Here is a 25,246-nt window from a genome sequence, read left to right on the forward strand (position 1 = left end):
TCTACTGAAAATACAAAATTAGCCGGGCATGGTGGTGCATGCCTGTAATCCCAGCTACTGGGGAGGCTAAGGCAGGAGAATCACTTGAACCTGGGAGGCAGAGGTTGCAGTGAGCCAAGATCATGCCATTGCACTCCAGCCTGGGCAACAAGAGTGAAACTCCATCTCAAAAAAAAAAAAAAAGTGAGTACAATTGAACCCCACTGTCTTAGTACATATGGACTAGTATAACAAGATACCATAGACTGGGTGGCTCAAGCAGCAGACATTTATTTCTCACAATTCTGGAACTAAGAAGTCCAAGATCAAGGCACCAGCAAATTCATTATCTGTTGACGGCCAACTGCTTTGTTCATAGACAGCTTCTCACTGCTGTGTCCTCGTATGGTGGAAAGGGAAGGACACTCTCTGAGGTCTCTTTTATAAGGCACTAATCCCATTTATAAAGGCTCCACCCTTACAACTTCATTACCACTGACAAGACACCAGCTCCTAATACCATCACAGCGGGGATTAGGATTGCAACATAGGAATTTGGGGGAAGCCACACAAATGAATTTGGGGATACATTCACTCCATGATACCTGCTAAAAATATCAGCATCATGAAAGAGAAGCATGCTAAACTAGACAATTACTAGGAAGTATATATGGATTGGTGGACCTACCTACAGTCAAATGCATCTCTGCACAGCCGCTGGACAATTTAAGAAGCTACTCTCAGTCTTTTATCTCATGCCCAAGTTATACCAAGAGCAAAACAACTGAACTCTCGAGTACTAATCCTTAGTAATCTGTACGCCAAAGCCTGATGTGTACTTTTTTGCCTGAAAGCAGGCTGCTCTCATCAGCAGTTATATCCGGATCAGGCCAGCTTATGAACACTAGGGAAACAGAAGCTCTTCACTTCCCTTGCCTTGAATTACTGCTTCCTCTCTTGGCTCTGAGAGTTAGAAATGAATCTTATACAGAAAAATGTGTCTTCCACCGATTGGCCATATTTCTGCTTATGTTTAGAACAATCCCATCTTCTTTCCTCCATTACCAATAGTATCTAACAGGTCTTAGATACTTTTTAACAGAGCATTGCTAACAGGATTCGTGGTGGTAATTATGTTTTGGTGATGGTAATAGTGCTATAATTTCATTTAATTAGCAACAATATGAATGCATTAAAAAAAGGAGTGTTAAAATGACAATAATAAAGCCCACCACCTTCATATACGATTTCCATTTTTCATATGCTTCATTAAGACAGTCCATATTAAATATATTATTTTATATTCTTTATATTCTTATTATTACAATATGATAATGATGAGCATAACATCTGTACCTGGTGACGATGGTGGAGTGGGTGGCTGGGTGGCTGTTATGGGTGAGGTGGCCATCATTCACACCACGTCTTTTTTTTTTTTTTTAACTCATACTTAATTTATTTTAACTTTTTTTCTTTTTTCCTTTTTTTTTTTGAGACAGAGTCTGGCTCTGTCACCCAGGCTGAAGTGCTGTGGTGTGATCTCAGTTCACTGCAACCTCTGCCCCCCTGGTTCAAGCAATTCTCATGCCTCCACCTCTTGAGTAGCTGGGATTACAGGCACCTGCCACCATGTCCAGCTAATTTTTGTATTTTTAGTAGAGACAGGGTTTCACCATGTTGGTCAGGCTGGTCTCGAACTCCTGACCTCAGGTGATCTGCCCACCTCAGCCTTCCAAAGTGCTGGGATTGCAGGCATGAGCCACCACGCCCAGCCATACCTAATTTATTGAATTGCATTCATTCATTATTAGTTTATCAATACAATATTAATCTCTAGTGACTGCTAAAATTCATGGATATTCAGTTAAATAGCAACTTAAAATACCATCCTTCTAGAGTCTAAACAGGGAATTTAATATTTAACTCTTTGCTTCCCAACTCTCCTGGAAGGCTGAGGTTTGAGAAACAGCACTCATGTAGAATTGCATGAATTCCCTAATTCAGTGTCTATTCCATGCCTCAGCAAGCAAGCTCCTGCGCGTGTTAGGCAAGTTCCTGCCTAACTTGGCCCTTTTTGTTTGTTTGCTTGTTTTTGCTTTTTGAGTCTTTTTTCCATTGGCCCTTATTTTTTGACTGAAATCAGCTGTGTCAAGCTCTTCATGCACCTCAGGTGATGCTATCAGAAATGGTCATGTCAAATCTCAAAATGGGAAGTATAAATAAAGACACGTGTGAAAATGTTTATCCCTTGAAAACTCACCAAAGAAATGTAAGCAACAGTGAGATGACTATTTGTGTTGACCGCATTAGCAGCAATTTCTTTGTAATTGATAATGAATACATTGCTAGGCAATCACAAGTGGTGTGATCGGGCTGGAGTGTCAAGCATGACAGGGATAGCAAGAGGTAGGGACCTGATCCATTCACTCACGTATTCAACAAATACGTATTAAGGTCCAAAATAGACGGTAAGGAAATAATGGTGAGCAAAAATACATACGATTCCTGCTCTTGTGGAGATACACTCTAGTGAAGTAGATGGCTATTAATCAATAATTACACTAATTAATCTAAGCTGGGTGTTCTGCTCCAGGGACCACTAGGTGTCCTCATATCCATTCACTCGATCTACAATAACAGAGCTCAGTACACAGGTAGGCAAAGGCAGCCAATATAAAGGCTACTTTTTTCTGAGCCTCCCTTACAGCTGACTGTAGCCATGTGACCAAGTTCGTTCATTCGTTCATTCTTTCTTTCCTTCTTTTCCTTTTGCTTTCTCTCCTTTCCTTCCTTCCTTTCTCCTTCCTTCCTTCCGTTTCACAAATTTGTATGTCATCCTTGCACTAAGGCCATAGCTAAACTTCTCTCTATGGTTCCAATTTTAGTATATGTGCTACAGAAGCTAGCACAAGACCAAGTTCTGATCAGTAAAAGGTTAGTAAAAGTAATGAGTGCAATTCCTGGGTCATGCTCCTATAAGGAGCGGCTGTTTCCTCCCTTTTCTCTTTCTTCTTTCCACTGGCTGGAATGTGGATGTGGCAGAGCGTCCTCCTAAAGCCTGCTAGGGGGCCCAACAATGCAGAAGGATCCTGGGTTCCCAACATCAGAGCCTCAGACAAGTCCTGGGCTGCTTAGGCCCACAGCGGATTGCGACAAAAACAAATGTCTGTCATATTAAAGTCATCAGGTGCCTCTGTTTCAGCATCAGACCTATGTCCTAACACATGTCCAGAAAAGAAGAGAGTTCTATGAGAAGGCACAGTGAAGGATCAGGGATGGGGTGAGCTCATCTGAAGAGTTGAGGCTAGAGCTCAGATTGATGGGTGGAGTTTGCAGTGAGGTGGGGAGGAATGGCCTGGAGGAGGCTTGTTTAAAGAACTAAACCAAGAGGCCTGGAAGGGTGGCTCATACCTGTGTTCCCAGCACTTCGAGAGGCCAAGGTGGGTGGATCATCTGAGGTCAGGAGTTCAAGACTAGCCTGGCCAACATGGTGAAACCCCATCTCTACTAAAAATGCAAAAATTATCTGGACATGGTAGCAAGTACCTGTAATCCCAGCTACTTGGAAGGCTGAGCCAGGAGAATTGTTTGAACCCAGGAGGTGGAGGTTGTAGTGAGCCAAGATTGCACTATTGCACTGCAGCCTGGGCGATAGGGCAAGACTCCGTCTCAAAAAAAAAAAAGATTAGAGGAATTGTAGTTTCAGAAAGGGCTAGCTGACCTGTCTCTTCCTGCATTTAGCAAGCCATAAAGATTCCTCTGGGAGTACACTCTCCATACCAGGGCAAGAAAATAGCCCATATCACCAGAGACTGAGAATTGGGGGCTGCAATAGACCAAATAAACATACTTACCAAAGTAACCCTTGTCTTCTACATCTCCTTATATCTCCTAATTACACCTAAAAAATTTACATTTAAAAAATATAGTACATGGGCCAGGCATGGTGGCTCACACCTGTAATCCCAGCACTTTGGGAGGCCAAGGCAAGTGGATCACTTGAGGTCAGGAGTTCAAGACCAGCCTGGCCAACATGACAAAACCCCATCTCTCCTAAAAATACAAAAAATTCGCTGGTTGTGATGGCATGTGCAATCTGACTCCTCTACAGTCACAAACATGTTGACTAAAAAGAAGACAGATGTAAAAGAACACATACAGTGTACCTTTATTTATAAGGTTCAAAAACAAGCAAGAGCAGCCTGTATCAAACATATGTAAAATGTAACCTTCTGGCCAGGAGCAGCAGCTCACACCTATAATCCCAGCACTTTTGTAACAGGATCTCTGGGGTGTCGAATTTTCTGGCTGGAAACCTCTGTGGCCAGGGCGCCTTTGCCCAAGTTTTTGCATGAGTTCTTGTCCTGCGTTCAGGTATGCAGACAAGTGAAGGGTGACGAAAAAGAGTTTTATTTAGTGTTAAAACAGCTTAGAGGAGTGGGTAGCTCCTCTCCGCAGGCAGGTCTTCCAGTGGAGTATTCAGCTCTTAGCAGAGAGGAGGCCATGGAGAGGGTGGCTCCTCTCCACAGCCAAGTCATTCAGATGTCTCTGCAGGCCTCTGAAGCTCTCAGCAGAGAAGGTAGCTCCTCTCTGCCAGTTGGTCCTCTCTGCAGCTCTCAGCAGAGAGGGTACTCCACTCTGCAGCTGGTCTCTGCCCTCTTTGTCCTCTGGCTGTCGTCTGTCCAGCTCTGGCTGAGCCCAAGTCTCTCATGGACTTCAGAGGGGAGGAAGTATGTGCCAATTAGTCCATAGGTGGCCACAGGCCAGCTGGAAGAGGCACCACAAGTTACTACTCCAGTCAATGGGACTGGCAGCCCTGCTCCTAGCCTCCAGGCCCTCTCTGGCCTGAGGGTGGGGCCTTAGTGGGGACCCCACCCCCTTCCACCCAGGACTCCGTCTGCCGTTATTCATGGCCCTGGGGCTTGGCCCCAACCCTCCTCTGAGCTCTGAGATCAAAACAGATATTGGGAGCAGAGAGAGGCCAGGCAGTGGGAACAGACACCCTTGAGCCTGCAGGGATGAGGGTCCTTCCTGGGGCACCCGAGGATGCAGGCTGCAGAGACACCTGGGTCCTGTGTCTGGGAGGGCAGCGGTAGCTGCACCCAGGAGCTCCCACCCCTCCAACCAAGAAGAGGCAGGGCTCCCGCTTGCCCCTGGCTCCTGCCTGCATCATGGAGCAGGAGGCCCAGGTCTGCAGCCTCAGGTCCTGCAGCTGCAGTAGCACCTGGGAGGAAGACCCTGCCTGTTCTCGGCTCAGCTCCTCCAAGAGCACAGGGAGGCTCGGATCCACAGCTGCAGTCTGTAGCCTGCTCTGTAGAGCAGGAGGCCTGGGTCTGCAACTGCAATTTGAGTGGCTCCAGTGGCATAGAGAGCTCCGGTCCCAACTCAGAAAGGGGAGGACTCCCACTGGCTCCATGGAGTGTGCAGCCCCAGCTGTGCTTTCCTGCTGCAGCAAAAATGATGGGAACAGCCACTCCCATCACTTTGGGAGGGCAAGGCAGGCAGACCACTTGACATCAGGAGTTTGAGACCAGCCTGGCCAACATGATGAAACCCTGTCTCTACTAAAAACACAAAAATTAGCTGGGTGAGGCAGCACATACCTGTAATCTCAGCTGCTGAGGAGGCTGTGACAGGAGAGCTTCTTGAACCCAGGAGGCAAAGATTGCAGTGAGCCGATATCTCACCACTGCACTCCAGCCTGGGCAACCAAGCAAAACTCCATCTCAAAAATAATGATAATAATAACAACATTTTATGGTTTTCTAAGAAAGAAAAAAATGCTGCTAATTAAACCATGAGAAGCCATCAATTATGAGCACATCCCCAACTCAGATATGCTAAAATATGAAAAGAGAACTTCTCAGGCTTAGTAAAATTAGGTATATCATTTGGTGGTTCATACAAAGGTGGTAAAACTTTTTTTAAAATGCAAAAATAGGGCCAGGCCCAGTGCCTCACTCTTGTAATTCCAGCACTTTGGGAAGCCAAGGCAAGCAGATCACGAGGTCAGGAGTTCGAGACCAGCCTGGCCGACACAGTGAAATCCTGTCTCTACCAAAAATAAAAAAAATAAAAAATTCGCTGGGCATAGTGGCAGGTGCCTGTAATCCCCACTACTCAGGAGGCTGAGGCAGGACAATGGTTTGAACCTAAGAGGCAAAGATTGCAGTGAGCTGAAATAGCGCTACTACACTCCAGCTTGGGCAACAGAGTGAGACTCCATCTAAAAAATAAAAAAATAAAAAAAATATTATCATAGAAATCAGGATGGCCCTTTTCTGGTCGGTGTGGTAAAAAAAAGATTAAAAAAAAGAAATCAGGATGGGGCCACTTCTTGAAGCGAGGCCTGGATTGGCATTGAGGAAGGGCAAACAGGAGGGGTGATGAAGGCCTCTAGAGAGGAACACTGCATAATTTCTGACCTACAGAATAGCTTATGATGATTCCTCCAGCTGTGTGTACTAGTATTGCACAGTTTTCTGCATCCCACTAGAGACAGAGAGGAAGGAAGGAAGGAAGGAAGGAAGGGAGGGAGGGAGGGAGGGAGGGAGGGAAGGGAGAGGAGGAGAGAGAAGGGAAGGGGAGGGAAGAAAGGGAAGAAAGGGAGAGGGAGTAAGGAAACTTGACCCAGTGAGAATGGTCAAAATGATCAAATGATCAAAATGGGAAAATGCCTGAGACTGCAGAGGGAAGAACAGGTGCAAGGGAGCAAACCTGGAAGCTGGAAGACCAGTTAAGTGGCTGTGGCTTTAATCTAGGTGAATGGACTGAACCTGACCTAGGCAGCAACATGAGAATAGAAGAAAGGGAGCAAATAAGGAAGATGCTTGAGATTTGAAATAGCATGAGCTTGGAGCTGATTTGATAATATTGATTGCTTGAATTATGGTTGCATTAATGTAAGTTTGATTATCATTACCATCTTCATAGAGTTTGTATATGGAGAGATGGCTGTTATAGGCACTGGCGATTTACATGCATCGTATTGTTAATCTTCACAACCACCTGAGATGGTAAGTATTAACTGTAGTTTAGAGATGTGGAAACTGAGCCAAGATCACACCTCTGCACTCCAGCCTAGACAATAGAGCTAGTCACACAATTAGTGGCTGAGCCAGGATGCAAAGCCAGGTCAAAGAGTGTTCTATCAGCATTGCCATACTTTATTTACCAGTCCCCAGATATTGCACTCAGGTAGCAGAATAGCTTTTCTCTGTATCTCGTGCACAAGGATTATATTACTGGGCATGATGCTTTACCCAACTTTCAAAGTAGGCAAGCAACTTGATTTGCTAAGATATTCTTCCTCCTGTACCCTGATTCTGGTGGAAAAATATTCCTGAACCCTCTGCCTCCATGCTCACCATAAGCTGTGGAGACAGGAGCACAGTGTGAGACAGTGTGCTCCATCACACCTTGGCTGTGCAAAGAAGCCAGAATGTTCGAGTCTGTGCTACTGGGCCAGAAAGCTTATTAAGGAAGAAATGTCCCTTTAGTGCATAAAACTGGTTCCTCCCTGAATTCAGAACCAAATCTCTTCATGTAGAAAATCCATATAGAATGAATGGGTCAGGGCCAGGCGCAGTGGCTCACACCTGTAATCCCAGCATTTTGGGAGGCTGAGGCAGGCAGATCACTTGAGACCAGCCTGGCCAACATGGTGAAATTCCATCTTTACTAAAAATATAAAAATTATCTGGGTGTTGTGGTGTGTGCCTGTAATCCCAGCTACTCAGGAGTCTAAGGCAGGAGAATAGCTTGAACCCAGGAAATGGAGACTGCAATGAGTCATGGTCGCACCTCCGCATTCCAGCCTGGGTGATAGAATGAGACTCTGTATCACAAAAAAAAACAAAGAATGAGAATGAGTGGGTCAGGAAAAATGCTCACCTCCCCTAAAAAGCCAGAAGAAATAAGTTCTAATTTAGAAAAACAAGCCTGTAAGAAAGGAGAAGGGGGATTGCTGGAAGAGAAGGTGAAGGATTATGAAGATAAATTCATAGTTTACCTTTCACAATTAGCAGAGTCTACATTATTTAAGAATAGCCTTTGTTTCTTAGTATAGCTTTCTCGGTCTTTGTTACTGATTATATACCACCAAAAAACAAGTTCAGGATGGCTTTCTGTTTATTGCTAATGTCAGAAAATATTCATGTATAATGTCTAGGGTTTTTTTTTGGGGGGGTGCATATTTATATTCTGTTTTGGAAAAACATAGAAGAGTGCTTTTTTGGTATGCAGAATTTTCTTCTTCAAATTACACTGCCTTACTAACTTGAAAAATGTGTTCCTAATAAATAGCAAGATTTTTGGTGGGTATGCTGTTAAGCTTTTGCCATCCACATCCAGTAACCATTAAACTACCAGTTCTAGGAGTTGTCAGATACTGACTGGGAAGGTCTTTGTGAACACTTGACTTTCAGGTTCTTGGTCACTTAGTTGTTCTGGACATCTTCTTTTTATTTTTTATTTTTTTTTCAGGCATCTCACTCTGTCACCCAGGCTGGAGCACAGCGGCACAATCTCAGCTCACTGCAACCTCCGCCTCCCAGGTTTAAGTGATTCTTATGCATCACCCTCCCAAGTAGCTGGGACTACAAAAATTAGCTGGGTATGGACTATGCATGCCACCATACCCAGATAATTTTTGTATTTTTAGTAGAAACAGGATTTCACTGTGTTATCCAGGCTGGTCTCAAACTTGTAACCTCAGATGATCTACCCACCTCGACCTCTGAAAGTGCTAGTATTACAGGTGTGAGCCATTGTGCCTGCATAGTTCTGGATATCTTCCATTTACCCCTCCAGATGCTCTTTGCCCTTCTCCACATTCCTCTGTGCTCTGGGAAGCTGACCAGTGTACACTAGGTCAGCTGGTTCCCTTGTCTTCTGGTTCCATTGGGTCCAGCAGTGGGGATCCCAGCAGGAGATCTGAGGGTGTAGCAGAGTGCAATCCCTCCCTGCAGGGTTACTTCCAGCTGGTCTGGTTTCATAAAGGAGGTGGGGGATGGTCTTCCCTTCTGTCAGACAGGCCCCCTGTCTCCTGCTCCCCCACCCTTGACCCTTTAAACCTAGAGCAATAATGGAGCCCCTCTGCTACTAGCCCTGAAGGACTACACTATTCTTTACAGTATCCCTACACCTGCTCCACACCTCTGTAAACACTCCCTTTATTAAACTCTCTTTTAGTAATCCCAATGTGAATGTGTCTTCTGTTTTCTTCAAGGACTCTGACTGACACGTAATAATACCTTAGAGCTAAAAGCTTTTACAGTGTCTTGTTAATGTGGTCAGACTTAGATAACATTTTCTGGATTTTTTTAAACAGTAGACCTAGAACTTTAAAATGTGTCAGGGTTTGATTCCTAAATCTGTCTGCTGTTGAGTGGAACTGAACAGCACCCTTGTTTTTGTCATTGGCATTTTTGCAACCTTTGTGTTTTTATTTTCATCTGTTGTTTCCCATATGGTTTTTATGTTTATATCATGTTAAGGCATGAAACAGCTTTTTCCCATTGATTATTGCTTGTTCACTTTTTATCCTCTCTAATGTCTGGACTGACAAGCCTGTGAATGCCCTGAAAACAGGGACCAAGTGTTTTTCTGTTTGTATCCTCTGTGTCACGCACAGGACAGACATTTTGAATGAATGGAGAATATCATCTATTCTGGATTTTAGTTATTAGGGAGCAAAGATTATCAGGCAGTGCTCTGCCCACCTGGGCACTACCCAGTCATGCTCTGAAGCCCCAGCAGTGACTGACAGGAATTTTATACGTTCTCACAGCTTAACCACAGAGGCTGTATAATGTAAGTCAGAAATTAGAGATGAACCAGAACCTACTTTCCATTTCGAAGTAAAGTTTCGTTCATGGAGAATAAGGGTTTCATAGGAATGTAAAAGAAATCCTTGAACTTGACAACCCACTGACAAGACAGCTGAAATGTATGAGAAAGAAACCATTTTTCTTCTTTGCATTGAAAGTAGGTTAATGTGGTTAATTCATGAATGTTTAAATGGGATAATTTGCTCAGGAAAAGAAATTGTTCATCTTTGAATTTTTGAAGAAGAGAATGAAAAGGTATCCTGGGTCCATCCTGTCTTTTGGTGGGACTTACTATGGCCAAGGGACTTATAGCCAATTAAATGTCCAGATAGGAATGGACGTGGGCAGGCATTTATTACCCCTTTAAAAAAAATGTTATTATGGCCAGGCACAGTGGCTCACACCTGTAATCCCAGCACTTTGGAAGCCGTGGCAGGTGGATCACCTGAGGTCAGGAGTTTGAGACCAGCCTGGCCAACTTGGCGAAACTCTGTCTCTACTAGAAATACAAAAATTAGCTGGGCATGATGGCCAGCACTTGTAATCCCAGGTACTCAGAAGGCTAAGGTAGGAGAATCACTTGGACCCAGGAGGTGGAGATTGCGGTGAGCCAAGATCATGCCACAGCACTCCAGCATGGGTGACAGAGAAAGACTCCATCTAAAAAAAAATGTTTTTACATAAAAAGCCAATAAACAGAAAGTTAAAGGGAAGGTTACAAAACTGACTTATCCTTTAACTTCTATGCCTTGAGCTACAGTAATCTAGGGTTTCGTTACAGACTTTTAGCAACTAGCTATACAAAATATAAACATTGTTCTGAAACAAAAAGTTTTAAAATATATTTCTATCTTTGCAACTCATAACTGGGATTTCTGTACCCAGGAGGCTTTGTCACTAGGTATCTTTATGCTTATCAGTAATTATCTTCCTTTAACTCTACAGGAATTAGAAAAGGTGCCACATAACAGCTCAGAAGGCAACATCCCTTTTTTTACTGGCTGTTTGGGCATCTTTGTACTCATCCTTGATTTGGAGGGTCTGACCTTGACTTAATTCTATCCCTCAAAACTGGCCCTTACAATCTCACGTGCTCACCTCTTCCATGACATCCCCAGACCTAGAGGGAAGGTGCTTGTATAGTCTTAGCAGCAGGGCATTTGCAGTGAAAACAAATTGGACCCAGTGTGATCCCAAATGAGGGAGATTCACATCTCTACTCTTCAGAATACCATGATGCTGGTTTCCTTGGAGGTAAAACAAGGAAAGATAAATAACAATATTTTTGATAATCAAAAGAGTATTTTTGTGTCAGAATAAAAAATGAAACCTATTCTGTTAGAGCACCGAAGAAAAATAATAATCTGGCACTCTTTACAAGATCATGTAATTCATGATTCAATCTGCAGTCAAAAACAAAAGTTGGGGCTGAAATCTAATAAAAAGTGTTACACTTCTTCTTTGAAACAATCTCTCTCTCTAGTTCTCCTTTTCTATTAAAGAAAAAAAGTGGTTTTTTTTAGACACAGTCTCACTTTGTCCCCCAGACTAGAGTGCGGTGGTGTGATCTTGGCTCACTACAACCTCCATCTCCCAGGCTCAAATGATTTTCATGCCTCAGCCTCCTGAGTAGCTGGGATTACAAGCATGCACCACCACACCTGGCTAATTTTTGTATTTTTTAGTAGAGATGAGGTTTCTCCATGTTGGCCAGGTTGATCAAACTCCTGGCCTCAAGTAATCCACACACCTTGGCCTCCCAAAATGCTGGTATTATAGGCATGAGCCACTGCACCCAGCCTAAAAAGAAATTATAGTAAGACCAATTTATGTACAAAATAAGTTTTAGGCTTATTATACTTGGCCTGATTGAAATTCACATACAGTGCAGCAAGAATTAATTGGCCACATATGCTCCTTTTAAGTTGGCTTTGCTGGAACTTTGCCTAAAAATATGTTATTCTAGTCAAAGCCCTGGTAAAATAACCAGTGTCTCCAATTGTCCTGTTTCAAAAGAAACAAATCTTGAGACATTGATCTCCACCTGTGGAGGTCTGTCCTGCAGACCGTGACTCAGGGACCGATGAATGAAATACACTCGCACACCCAGTACAAGTGGGCTAGTGATGGTCATCAGCTGCTCTCAGAGGGGAATTGTTGTGAACTGAATGCAAGCCCAGGAATCTTGTCCAGCGAGAGGGTCCCAAACCTGGAAGAGGGCGTGCGTGGAAAGAAAGGAGACAGAGGAGCGGTCTGGAGGACTGGATGGGCTATGCCCATACAGCGATTTTATTTGTGCAGTAGGTTTCCTTATATACTTTTTTCTTTAACATCATTACCTCAATGCAGATCATTACTCAAACAATAAAAGGAACAGAAAATTCCTTGGGGGATGATTCTGAGGAACTGTCAAAGGGAACAAACACTAATTTAAAAGATCAGGGGGGAAATAGGTGATGCTGATTATCGATATTGTCAGAACAATCAGTAACTTGGGTAACAATCTTTAATTAACTAGAAGTCGCAAGCTCAGCAGTAAACCATGCATCTGCGAGAGACAAGGACTGCAGGGGAGGTCGCCAGGCTGAAACAGTGCCTGGTAAACAAAGTCTTAGATCAGGAGCCAGAAAGGGGAACACAATGCCTTGTGAGACCACTCGGCATTCACCTGGCTGTTATCTCATCGGCCAAGAAAGCTGAAAATAGTGTCCTGCTTAATCATTCTCAATTTCCTCTTTCATTCTCTTCTTAATTTCCTCTCACTCATTGCTCAACAGCCTCCAGCCAGGGAAAATGTGTAAGGAGTCAAGCTCACCTAATGGCGGAGGCCAAGTTGTTAGCCTCTCGCAGGTGCGACCTCCACAGGGAATTGCAGCTAATCAACCACTACTCCCTGTTCCTCCTTACATTTATTCAGTATAGATTTAATAACAGAAGTTCTAAGTCAATACACTGTGGATAATTAACATGGTTAAAAGAGTGGTTTTACAAATGATAAAAGGTTTTGGTTCTCAGGCCCAGAACCAACACCATTATTGGGTAATCCCCCTTCGACCTCCCCCTGAGAGGACCATCCAGCACAAAGTTTACATGAGTAGACAGTTAAGAGTAGAGACAAAGGAATGTGGGGTAAACATACTTAACCGGGGAAGCTTTTATTATCCCTAATCTTCACCCTATAATCTAATGCTCTAATGTAGAAACTGGCTGCCTTCAGCCCGTTCCATAAGTTAATAAAAAACTTTCAGCCTTCCAAAAGATTTGAGACTATAATCTTACCACTTCCCCTAATATTTCCCTTAATATTTGCCAGCCACTTCGAGTAAATCTCAACAAATCTTACTAAACTTATGCAAATAACTATATTGTCATAAAACCAGAATACTCATGAACAGTTTCTGAATTCTGGAGAGCTCAGAAAGAAAAGTAAACTTGCTCACAAAAACGTTCTTCACTTGATTCCTCTAAACTATAAACAATTCAAAAGAAAAAGATTTGGCTGACTCCTCTTTAACTGGCACCACCCTTCCAAACAAGATGTCCTTTGTTCACATTGGAACTTCACTGGTGAAACAGCTCTGGTTAGATGGGAACTATCAGGCACTGTAGAATCCAGCAGCTCCTCACATAGTTAGAATCAGTTCTAGGGGAAAAAGAGGCCCCCTGCATATGAATATTCTCTTCCTTGCATTCCTCAGGTAGCAAGACCCTATATCAAAAGGATATGGGCCCCTAGCAGGGGGTTGGGCCAAGGGACTCAGTCCCTTTTGTCCATTTTTATCTTAATTTGTCCCAGTATTGCCCCAGGCAATGTAGCATTCTCATTATAACCATTGTCTTTGGATTTTTTAAAAAATTTTTCAATCTGGGGCAAATAGTGTTTTAAAGACATTTGTTTTAGCTCCAATTTTCATTGTATTTATTTCATTTCTTAATAACCATCCAAAAATTTCTAGCACCCTTCTATGGCAAGCTCTACTCCCTTTCTCCTTTCCCATCTTTTTGTTGTTGTTGTTGTTGTTAATAACCCCTAATATTTTACTAAGCATCTGTAGGACCCACAAGAGACAGCAAATTTGTTAAGTCTTCTCAAATAGTCATATAATTTTGCAAGAGTAATGTCACCCACGGTGCCCATGTAAAAAGGACTCCCTAGGCCGGGCGCAGTGGCTCAAGCCTGTAATCCCAGCACTTTGGGAGGCCGAGACGGGTGGATCACGAGGTCGAGAGATCAAGACCATCCCGGTCAACATGATGAAACCCCAACTCTACTAAAAATACAAAAAATTAGCTGGGCATGGTGGCGTGTGCCTGTAATTCTAGCTACTCGGGAGGCTGAGGCAGGAGAATTGCCTGAACCCAGGAGGCGGAGGTTGCCGTGAGCGGAGATCGCGCCATTGCACTCCAGCCTGGGTAACAAGAGCAAAAGTCCATCTCAAAAAAAAAGGGCTCCCTAAACCCCAAAATTTACCATGATGTAGGTAATAGAAATTTTCACTGGAAAACATCCGGGTCATTATAAAGCCAGTCCCACAGGGCTTGCATATGAAGCATATCAACTGCTTCCTCTGGGGTGCTCCACTTGGCATTTTTTGGGGAGAGTTGGGCAATCTCCTTCTCAGGATAAACATTAACAGTAGCCTTTATCTGGTCAGCTAGGCTGGTTGGTGTTTCAGGAACAACCTCCTGTGTATTTGGATCACATATATTCACCAGCAAGTGTTCAACAGTGAGCTGTGGTTCCTGCATCAACACAAGCAAGCTCTTTCATTCTGTAGCATTTAAAATTAAAGATTCCATCCTTAAAGTGGTTATTTTTACAATCTATTGTAGTAAAGGTTTCTCAGGGAGATGATACCAATCTACAAAATGGAACAACCCCTTCACAGAACACCTCGTGGTTTTTTGGGTTTTTTGTTTGCTTGTTTGATTGGTTGGTTGGTTATTTTTGTTTTTTTTGTTTTCTATTTTTGTTTTTGAGGCAGAATCTTGCTCTGCCACCCACATTGGAGTGCAGTGGCATAATTTCGGCTCGGGGCAACCTCCACCTCCCAGGTGCAAGACATTCTCATGCCTCAGCATCCAGAGAAGCTGGGATTACAGACACACACCACCACTCACAGCTAATTTTTGTATTTTTGGTAGAGACGGGGTTTCACCATGTTGGCCAAGATGGTCTGGAACTCCTGATCTCAGGATCTCAGGTGATCCACCCACATTAGCCTCTCAATGTGTTGTGATTACAGGCAGAAGCCGCAGTGCCCAGCTACTCTCCGGTTTTAATAGTTACTTCATTTTGCCCTTCCCCCACATTGACTGTCTTTTTGCTAAACACAGATCTCAGAGGTAACTTTGTTTCCCGGGCTTAGTTTTTCTCTTTGTCCATTTAGTTTTATCTGCATAACTTTTCCTTTACTCTAAAGCAATTCTTAAATAGCCGCTTAACTAAAAAAAAAAAAGAAAAATTACCTTTTCTTTAGCAAAACACACACCCTTGTGTTTTTTTTTTGTTTGTTTGTTTGTTTTGATTTTTGTTTTTTTGGAGCAGAGATTTAAAAAGAAACAGCTCTTCACATAGAGACAGCGGGATCTCCAAGCAGAAAAGACCAGCAGGCGGCATATATGCCAGATTTTACACAAAGAAGAGGAGAGATATGGTGGTCACGGACAGGAAAGGGGGAAATTACAATAGGGAAGGTGGAGATCCTGTTACTGACACCCCATCAGGTGGTCGGAAGCTGAGGCCAGTCCAGAAGCCTTAGGATGACACCACAGGTAGCCCCAGCCAGAAATCCTCAGTTGCTCCCAAACCTCTTCCAGTCCCACGCAACAGCTAAGTCCCCTGTGAAAGGAAGCTAGTTCAAACACGGCCAATATGCCCAGCAACCCATGAATACTGGGTTGTACCCATGGGTTCTCCATGTTCTCTCCAGAAAGCCTGTCCTTTAAGTCTTATAAGGCTGGCATTCATGCTAATCGTTTTTAAATGGCCGAACGCGGCCCAGTAGTTGCTTAGATTTCATTCTTAAATGGAGGCTGAGAGCCTTGAAATGAAAGGACAGAGTTGGAGTTTGCTCCTCTTCTCACCGTTTCAATGAATGTTGTACCTTGGTATCCCAGATGAGCCTCCAATATGAAGTGGCTACGTTGTCTGGGGCATAAACCTGGGATTTGTCATCTCATGCCAGAAACTTAGGATATGCCTAACACATGAGGAGTTTAGGAGTGGAGGTTTAATAGGTAGAAGAGAAGAGAAAGAGCTCTCTCTATAGACAGAGAGGAGTCTCCAAACGGAAAAGATCCCCACCTTTTGTTTTTATAAACTTCACCAAAAACACCTCTGTCGCCCAGACTGGAGTGCAGTGGCACAATCTTGGTTCACTACAACCTCAAGTGATTCTCAGGCTTCAGGCCCCCAAGTAGCTGGAATTACAGGTGTGCACCACCACACCCAGTTAATTTTTGTATTTTTAGTAGAGACTGGGTTTCATCATATTGGCCAGGCTGTCCTTGAACTCTTGGCCTCGAACTCCTGGCCTCTAGTGATCCTCCTGCTTAGGCCTCCAAAAGTGCTAGGATTACAGGTGTGAGCCCCCACGCTGGCCTATTTTAACTCTTAGTAACCCAAATTCCAAGTTTAAAAAGAAAAACGGGCTGGGTGTGGTGGCTCAGGCCTGTAATCTCAGCACTTTGGGAGGCCAAGGCAGGAGGATCACTTGAGGCCAGGAGTTCAAGGCCAGCCTGGCCAACATGCTGAAACCCGTCTCTACTAAAAATACAAAAAAATTATCCAGGCATGGTAGCACACACCTGTAATCCCAGCTACTCAGGAGGCTGAGACAAGAGAATTGCTTGAACCTGGGAAGCAGAGGTTGCAGTGAACTGAGATCGTGCCATTGCACTCTAGCCTGGGCAACAGAGTGAGACTCCATTTCCAAAAAAAAGAAAGAAAGAAAAGAAAAAAGAAAAAAAAAATTGAAGGTTACTTAATTAACATAATGTGACTTTAAGATTGGGTACTGGAGAGAATTTTGAGATTAAATTTACCAAGTTAATTTCACCAAAGATTACCAAGGTTAGGTGAATTAAAAGGCATCTGAGCTAGCTTCTACTGATCTGCTAAGCCCTTACTTTTCTTTAAGCCAATAGCTTAGAGCTCTTTCATACAGTTTAATAGTGAAATATCACTTCCACTTGTGACATATATAAACATATAGATATAACAGATATTATGATAGAATATATTTGCTGGGAAGAAAAAAAAAGATAAAACAGAGAAAAGGAGATAAAAGAGAAAAGGAGATGCAGAGAAAAGGAGATCCAAAAGATTTTTCATTTACCTGTTTCAAAAATTCTTTCCCTTACTTTAGACTATTTTTTTTTTTAAAGTTACAAAATTTGAAGGAAGGAGTTATCATCTCAGGCCTTCTCAAATAAGAGAATGAGCTGAAATAGCAGGGTACAGCTTCTGAGATATCAATCTGAATAATTCTAAAAAAAAAAATACATTATAGAATTTAAAAATTAAAAACTTCTTGCATTAAGCATAATAATACTTTTAACAAATCTTTTTCTAACCAATGCTTTAGTTTCATATGTGTGTATTTTTAATATCAAAGTCCAATTTTTAGAAAAACTTATAATTTCCTTTAATTATAGCCAATTAATCAAATAATGTTTTCCTTTTTCTTTCTTTCTCTCTTTTTTTTTTTTTTTTTTTTGAGACAGAATCTCATTGTGTCTCCCAGGCTGAAGTGCAGGGGTGTGATCTCAGCTCACTGCAACTTCTGCCTCCCAGTTCAAGCGATTCTCCTGCCTCAGCCTCCCAAGTGGGACCACAGTCATACACCACCACAGTGGGCTTATTTTTCTATTTTTAGCAGAGACCAGGTTTTACCATGTTGGTCAGGCTGGTCTTGCACTCCTTACCTCAGGTGATCTGCCTACCTTGGCCCCTCAGTGTGCTAGGACTACAGGCATGAGCCACCATGGCTGGCTATCACGTAACATTTTTATAAATTCCTTTTTCACTAATCTTATTACAACTTACACCATTTGTTTACAAGTACTTATTCCATTATATTTACCTAATTATTTTGTTTTAGTAGTTTACCTAGCTTATTTATGAAAACTGTGATAGTCATCATTTAAAGTTATTTCCCTGTCAACCATTTTTATAGCCTCTGAATTTCAAGTATTTGCCTAAGAACCTTAAGATTAAATATATGATTATTTTATTAATTATTCAAGATTTAGCTATTCTCATTAAGTCAACAATATTCATGTCTTATTTATCAAAAATTACAGAAGCAAAGATCATCCTGCTTTTGGCTGGGTTTCTAATTTTATAATCCTTACGTTAAATTCTGACACCTTATAGTAGTTGGCAGGGATAAGTATGAAATTGCTTGATCAATAAATGCAAAAAAATATATATGCTGACAATCCTTTAAAAATGTCTAAGATTACTTTACCAATAATTTTAAAGCCAACTTATTTATTAAATATTTTACTTAAGTTATCTGAATTTGAAAAGTATTTGTGCTTACTACTTAATTTATGAGTACTTTTTAACTTTAAGCCAATTAGGTAACTTGTAGTCAAAAACACACAACAAAATACATGTACATACACATAAACACACACATACCACTCATACGAAGATCCTATCGCTTTAACTTCAAAACTCTAGCTGTGAGACATTAATACAGATTCACTGGTTTGCAAAAACAGTAACAAAAAAAATGGTTGAATGTAAACAATGAATTTTATCTCAGTAGAAAAATAACAGCAGACTTAGACAGAAAAGAAGAAAAAGATAAACAGAGAACTTAGGAACTTCATAGTTTCGGGCTGACCTCTGGGCTCTGAATTCTCTGTGATCTAATTTGTCCCTCTGTTTAAAATGTGCACAAGAACAGACCTAATATGTAACCACCTGGATTATTAGAAAACCTGGCATACCTTCCATTTATACAACCACTTGCAAGTAGAGGCACCATAAAACCAAATGGGGTGCCTGACTTGTTTTTCCTCATTCTTAGATGATTTGTTTCCCTCATTTTTTTTTCCTTTTTTTTCAAGACAGAGTCTTGCTCTGTCACCCAGGCTGGAGTGCAGTGGCATGATCTCGGCTCACTGCAACCTCCACCTTCCTCGATTAAGCGATTCTCCTGCCTCAGCCTCCCAAGTAGCTAGGGTTACAGGTGCCCACCACAATACCCAGTTAATTTTTTTGTATTTCTAATAGAGACAGGATTTCACCATATTGGTCAGGCTGGTCTCAAACTTCTCACCTCAAGTGACCCACCCAGTTCAGCCTCCCAAATCTGTAGGATTAGAGGCATGAGCCCAGCCTCCCTAATTTTTTTTTAAAAGGAGGAAATGAGACCAGGCACAGTGGCTCACACCTATAATCCCAGCTCTTTAGGAGGCCAAGGTGGGAGGATTACTTGAGGTCAGGAGTTCAAGACCAGCCTGGCCAACAAGGTAAAACTGTCTCTACTAAAAATATAAAAGATTAGCCGGGCATGGTGGCATGCACCTGTAACCCCAGCTACTGGGGAGGCTAAGGCAAGAGAATCACTTGAACCCGGGAGGCATAGGTTGCAGCGCGTGAGATCCAAGAACTCTCTCTTGAGGTCTGGATCAGGACTCCTTTCCTGTAACATATTTCTCTGTCCTGTAACATATTTCTGGTGACCGCAGACAAGACTCTAGTGCAGAAACCCTGATCCAACTGCTACCCTTAGATAAGTGTCATGGTCCTGTAACCTATTTCTGGCAACCACGGAAGCAACTATACTGCGGAAACCCCCAACCCAACCAAAGGCTAACTTTGGGTAAGTGGTGGGGTCCAGTAACATCTTCCTCATGAACCACAAAAGGGACAATACTGAGGAGACCCCCTGACCCAAAAGAAATAGGCTGCAGCACTGATTGGATAACTTTGATTAAGTGGTGGGGTACCCAGGTAAAGAAGGGGATTGGGTTAGAAGCCCGACTTAGGGGAGTTAGTCTCTCCTAAGACAGAGTGGGTTAGAGGCCCCTCTTAATAAAAGGCAAGGAAGCTGGGTGTGGTGGCTCATACCTGTAATCCCAGCATTTTGGGAGGCCTAGGTGGGCGGATCAACTGAGGTCAGGAGTTCGAGACCTGCCTGACCAATATGGTGAAACCCGTCTCTACTAAAAATAAAAAATTAGCCAGGCATGGTGGCAGATGCCTGTAGTCTCAGCTACTCAGGAGGCTGAGACAGGAGAATTGCTTGAACACGGGAAGCAGAGGTTGCAGTGAGCTAAGATCATGCCTCTGCACTCCAGCCTGGGCAACAGAGCGAGACCCCTTCTCAAAAAAAAAAAGGCAAGGACACTTAACTGACCTTGGGTTAGAGGCCCGACTTAGGAGGGTTAGAGTCCCGTCTAAGATTTAGGGGGTTAGAGGCCCCTCTCCGTAAAGTCACTCTCTGCTAAGAACAGGTTACTGCTAATTAATCTGCCTTGCACTCTTTGCTGATGACAGGGTTAGGCATGTACAGGATTGTAGACATGGGGAGATTTCTCCTACCTAAAAGGGGAAATTTGAGATCTAATAGGATTGCTGGAAAAGATCCCTTTGCTACCTCAGAAGCCTTCTGTTCCATTCTCACTGTGATGACATGACCAGATCTAGATTTTGAAAATATTATTGAAATTGCCCTTGTGGAGAAAAGCTTGAAGAGCCACCTGAGCAGATGTGGAAAGATCGGTCAGGAATCTGTGGAGTAGTCTGGGAGGACAGCACTGGTAACTTGCCTTACAGTAGCAGCAGGCAAATGGAGAGAAGCTCAGGCCTCAGGAAACAATTATGGCAGAAGGGGAAGTAAACACATTCTTCTTCATATAGCAGCAGCAAGGTGAAATAGAGAGAGAAGGGATGGGTGGGGAAAGCTCCTTATAAAACCATCAGATCTCATGAGAACTCACTCACTATCACGAAAACAGCATGCAGGTAACCACCCCCATGATTCAGTAACCTCCCACTGCCCCCCCCCACCCCCTCCAGGACACATGGGGATTATGGGAACTACAATTCAAGATAAGATTTGGGTGGGGACACAGCCAAACCATATCAATTACTTACCCTATCTTGTCCATTGCTTCCTATGGAAAACATAATAAACATGCTTGCCCACATTTTTCCCCTCCCTCCATTTCTTCGCAGACGGTGGTGCCTCCCTGGGTGGCTCTGCATGGTACGCCGTGGGTCCTGTTTCTAGAGATCTTTGAGGATAAGCATCTTCCTTCATGACAGTCATTTCTGTGTCTTTCTATCTTACCATATCTGATTAAAAACAAATCCTGGGTACCCTTAAAATAAGAAAAATACCTTTAAAAATTTTTTAAATACTCAATTTATTCTAATTTGAATTAGGATGGTGTATGATGACAAACTCCAAGCAAAAGAGCATTTCTTCAGGACTCCCAGAAATAGCTTCAGCAACACATTTGTATCGTCCCTAAAATGAAGTATAAGAAATACAAGTAATACAAAATATTAGATGTCACTATTTCAGAGGCTTTTGTAAGAATGTTCTCTTACTAGCAGAAAGCCATTTAAATCGGATTGATTTTATTTGTTTTCCAATGAAATAAAATTTTCCAAGTATGAATTCAATGAGCATAGAGCCCATTTATTTCCCAATTATAAGATTGTCATTTATGATTTTTAAAAACTAACCTAAGAGGTTTTAAAACATTAGATACTAGTTTGTAACAAAATAATGAAAGAATGTGCATTATTAAAGTTTATTTTAAAATGGTCACCAAAAGTAAAATGCATAAAATTTCATTACTGGATATGTCATGCAAATATCTAAAATCACAATGGTAGTATTCATTGAGGCAGCAACTATTTTCACAAAGGCATGGATGTCCAGACTAAGTTCCCAAGAAAAATCTTGAATAAAATAAGTCTATAATTTATGTAATTTTTATTCTCCTAAACAAGGCTCACATTATATTTAGTGTATTTCATGAGCAGCTACAGAGATTTAGTGGCTTTTACACAGTGGTCATCCAGTGCTTTCATCTGAAGACTGTTCAACAGATTAATAATGAGCACTTGCATTCAAATTACTTTTAGCCACGTATGTTAGAGGGGAAAAATGCTATCATTTGTGCAATTTTTTCCATATTCTAAAGAAAAAAGAAATACCAAAAGACTTAATACTAAGGCCAGTCGAGGTGGCTCACACCTATAATCCCAGCACTTTGGGAGGCCAAGCTGTGGCAGGCCAGGTTTCACTAACAACTATTTCAGTACTGAGTAGTTAAGTTAAATATTGAAAGCCAGTGGCCTTACACAAAAGATGGGATGTAACGGAAGTCCATCAAGAGTTTTTCTCAGGCCTTTCCTGGGCCTTAAAGCATGACAAAAAAAAGGAATTCTTAATAGGACCCATTTAGGATTAATCAAGTTTTATTGTGGGTCTGAAGAAAGCCCCCAGGCCTTTACAAACAAGTGTATTGAGGGTCTGAAGGAACTCCTCAAATCTCCATGATTTAGCAGGAGACAAGATAAAGGTAATCACCTCAGCACCCAGATCTATTTAGATTAAGTAAATTTACTGTGGCTCCAGAGGAAGGTCTTCAGGACTTTGACCTTAGTTAATATATTAAAAGAAGTTAATCACTTATGTCCTTAGAATATATATAAGCTCTGAAAACTTTGTAATTTTGAGTTGGTCTGCCAATAATTTCCAGACCTTCTCCCTGTAACCAGTTACAGAAATAAAAGCTCTCTTCCTCCCCAGTTCATCTGCATCTCGTTATTGGGCTGCAAGAAATAGCAGCCCACCCTCAGTTTGGTCCAGGAACAAAGGTGAGTGGATCACCTGAGGCCAGGAGTTTGAGACCAGCCTGGACAACATGGTGAAACCCCATTTCTACTAAAAATAAAAAAATTAGCTGGGCATGGTGGCATTTGCCTGTAATTCCAGCTACTCAGGTGATTGAGGCACAGAATCACTGGCATTTGGAAGGTGAAAATTACAGGGAGCTCAAAACACACTTCGCTTCAGCCTGGGCAAGAGAGCAAGGTTCTGTTAAAAAAAAAAAAAAAAAAAAAAAATCCTAAATAAAAGTGAAGGGAAAAATCTTGAACAACTTAATCTTGAATTGCTATTCAAAAAATTCTCAACTGGGCGCAGTTGCCCATGCCTGTAATCCCAGAACTTTAGAAGGCTAAGCAGGGTGAATCACTTGAGCTCAGGAGTTCAAGATCAGCCTGGGAAACACATTGAAACCCCATCTCTTCCAAAAATACAAAAAATTATCTATCATCATGGCATGCACCTGTAGTCCCAGCTACTTTGGAGGCTGAGGCAGGAAGACTGCTTGGGGTGGGGGTTGGGCAGTGGAGGTTGCAATGAGTGGAGATCATGCCACTGCACTCCAGCCTGAGTGACAGACTGAGATCCCCATTTCAAAAAAAAATAAAGAAGAAGTTGTGAACTGCTTGTTTCAAATACTTAACATGTCTATTACTGCTAAAGGTTAGGAAATTACAAAATAAATTTGGAACAATACCTTAGAAAATTTTATTCCCTTGAAGGAGAATGGTATTGTGATATTCAAAGTCTCTGCAAACAAAATATAAAATACAGGTCATCATTAGGTGATTTTTTTCTTGGTAGCATAGAGTATACCTTTATGGCATACACTACTGACAGATGCAGTCCCAAGCAAAACTGTAGAAAAATAATAAACCTTTTATACCCTGGCTACCATTCTCCTGTGGCTTCCTTTCCCTGTCTCTAGAGCCTCTCTCTATCTCTGCCCCATCTTATCCCTTAGGGGACACAAACTATTAAGATCTACTGGTCTTAATAATGAATAAACGATGAACAAGCTAGGGCTAATATGCTTCAGACCAAGTTACACATGTGCATTTTAAACTAGTTTTCAGACCGGGCATAGTGACTCACACTTGTAATCCCAGCACTTTGGGAGGCCAAGGCAGGCAGATCACGAGGTCAGGAGATCAAGACCATCCTGGCCAACATGGTGAAACCCCGTTTCTACTAAAAATACAAAAATTAGCTGGGTGTGGTGGCATGCATCTCTGATCCCAGCTACTGAGGAGGCCAAGGCAGGAGAATTGCTTGAACCCGGGAGGCGGAGTTTGCAGTGAGCCGAGATCATGCCACTGCACTTCAGCCTGGCAACAGAGCAAGACTCCATCTCAAAAAAAACAAAAACTAGTTTTCAGAGATATTGATACACATTAGGCTAGGTATAAAAGAGAAGAATCTTCCCAAAGACAGATGAGATATTTCGGAGGCAGCCAGAATATTGAATCTCCTCCCAGTTACACCACCGAGAAGCTCAAGTTAGCTTCTGTTTAAATGCATAGCCATGGGCCTGGCCCCACACAAGCCATGGAGCACAGAGTCAAAAGGGAAGGAAAAACCATATCCTATTGTCCTAGTGAGAACAAAAAAGTGAATGTGGTGGGATAAAGATAGAAATATATGTTTTGAATCTCAAACAAGAGAAATGGTGACCAAAAAATTTTTAATCTAAGTAGTTAAATCTAAAACTTTTTTTTTTTTGAGACAGTCTCACTCTGTCACCACGAGCCAGGCTGGAGTGCAGTGGCGGGACCTCGGCTACTGCAACCTCAGCCTCCCAGGTTCAAGCAATTCTCCTGCCTCAGCCTCCTGAGTAGCTGGGACTACAGGCACGCGCCACCACACCCAACTAATTTTTTTGTATTTTTAGTAGAGACAGGGTTTCACCATGTTGACCAGGATGGTCTCGATCTCTTGACCTCGTGATCCACCCACCTCAGCCTCCCAAAGTGCTGGGATTACAGGCATGAGCCACTGCGCCCAGCCAAATCTAAAACTATATTTTTCTTAGAAGTAAATAGATTGTGTCTGCATGTATGCTTCTAGTCTCATAAATAAGCATTTATCTATTTACTTCTGGGTGTATCCTTTTTTGTTGTTTTGTTTTTTTCTTTTTGCTCTTTCTTTAAAGCAAATCAAGAGTGCATCTTTTTTTTTTTTTTTTTTTTTTTTGAGATGGAGGCTCACTGTCACCCAGGTACAACCTTGGAGTGCAATGGCACAATCTTGGCTCACTGCAACCTCTGCCTCCAGGATTCAAGTGATTCTCCTGCCTCAGCCTCCCCAGTAGCTGGGATTACAGGTGTCTACCACCACACCTGGCTAATTTTTGTATTTTTAGTAGAGATAGGGTTTTGCCATCTTGGCCAGGCTGGTCTTGAACTCCTTAGCTCAGGTAATCTGCCCACCTCGGCCTCCCAAAGTGCTGGGATTACAGGTGTGAGTCATTGCACCTGGCCGGGTGTATTCTTACTAAAGGAGTTGATAGCTGAGGTGTTCCTTGAGCTCAGTAAAGTGAGTATGTCTTCATAATTGTATGATCTTTCA

At 42.4% G+C, this 25,246-nt stretch overlaps 1 protein-coding gene and 1 non-coding gene across 3 annotated transcripts in view; both read right to left on the reverse strand.

The window, feature by feature from the left end:
• Window positions 1–2,780: 2,780 nt before the first annotated feature.
• On the reverse strand, window positions 2,781–2,888 carry LOC118148679 (U6 spliceosomal RNA). The gene has a single exon (XR_004735598.1). It is a non-coding gene; the product is annotated as a U6 spliceosomal RNA (small nuclear RNA).
• Window positions 2,889–21,181: 18,293 nt separating this feature from the next.
• Window positions 21,182–25,246, reverse strand: part of LY96 (lymphocyte antigen 96) — a 32,115-nt gene continuing 28,050 nt past the window's right edge. For both annotated transcript variants that reach the window (XM_008982796.3, XM_002759110.5), the window contains 2 exons: window positions 23,376–23,428; window positions 21,182–21,304 (listed from right to left, as the gene is read on the reverse strand). In XM_008982796.3, the coding sequence (XP_008981044.1) occupies window positions 21,206–21,304; window positions 23,376–23,428 (152 nt within the window). In that variant the 3' untranslated portion in view covers window positions 21,182–21,205. The remainder of the gene's footprint in view (window positions 21,305–23,375; window positions 23,429–25,246) is intronic.

This window comes from Callithrix jacchus, chromosome 16 (genome assembly GCF_049354715.1).
Source record: "Callithrix jacchus isolate 240 chromosome 16, calJac240_pri, whole genome shotgun sequence".
In the NCBI taxonomy this organism is placed as follows: domain Eukaryota; kingdom Metazoa; phylum Chordata; class Mammalia; order Primates; family Cebidae; genus Callithrix; species Callithrix jacchus.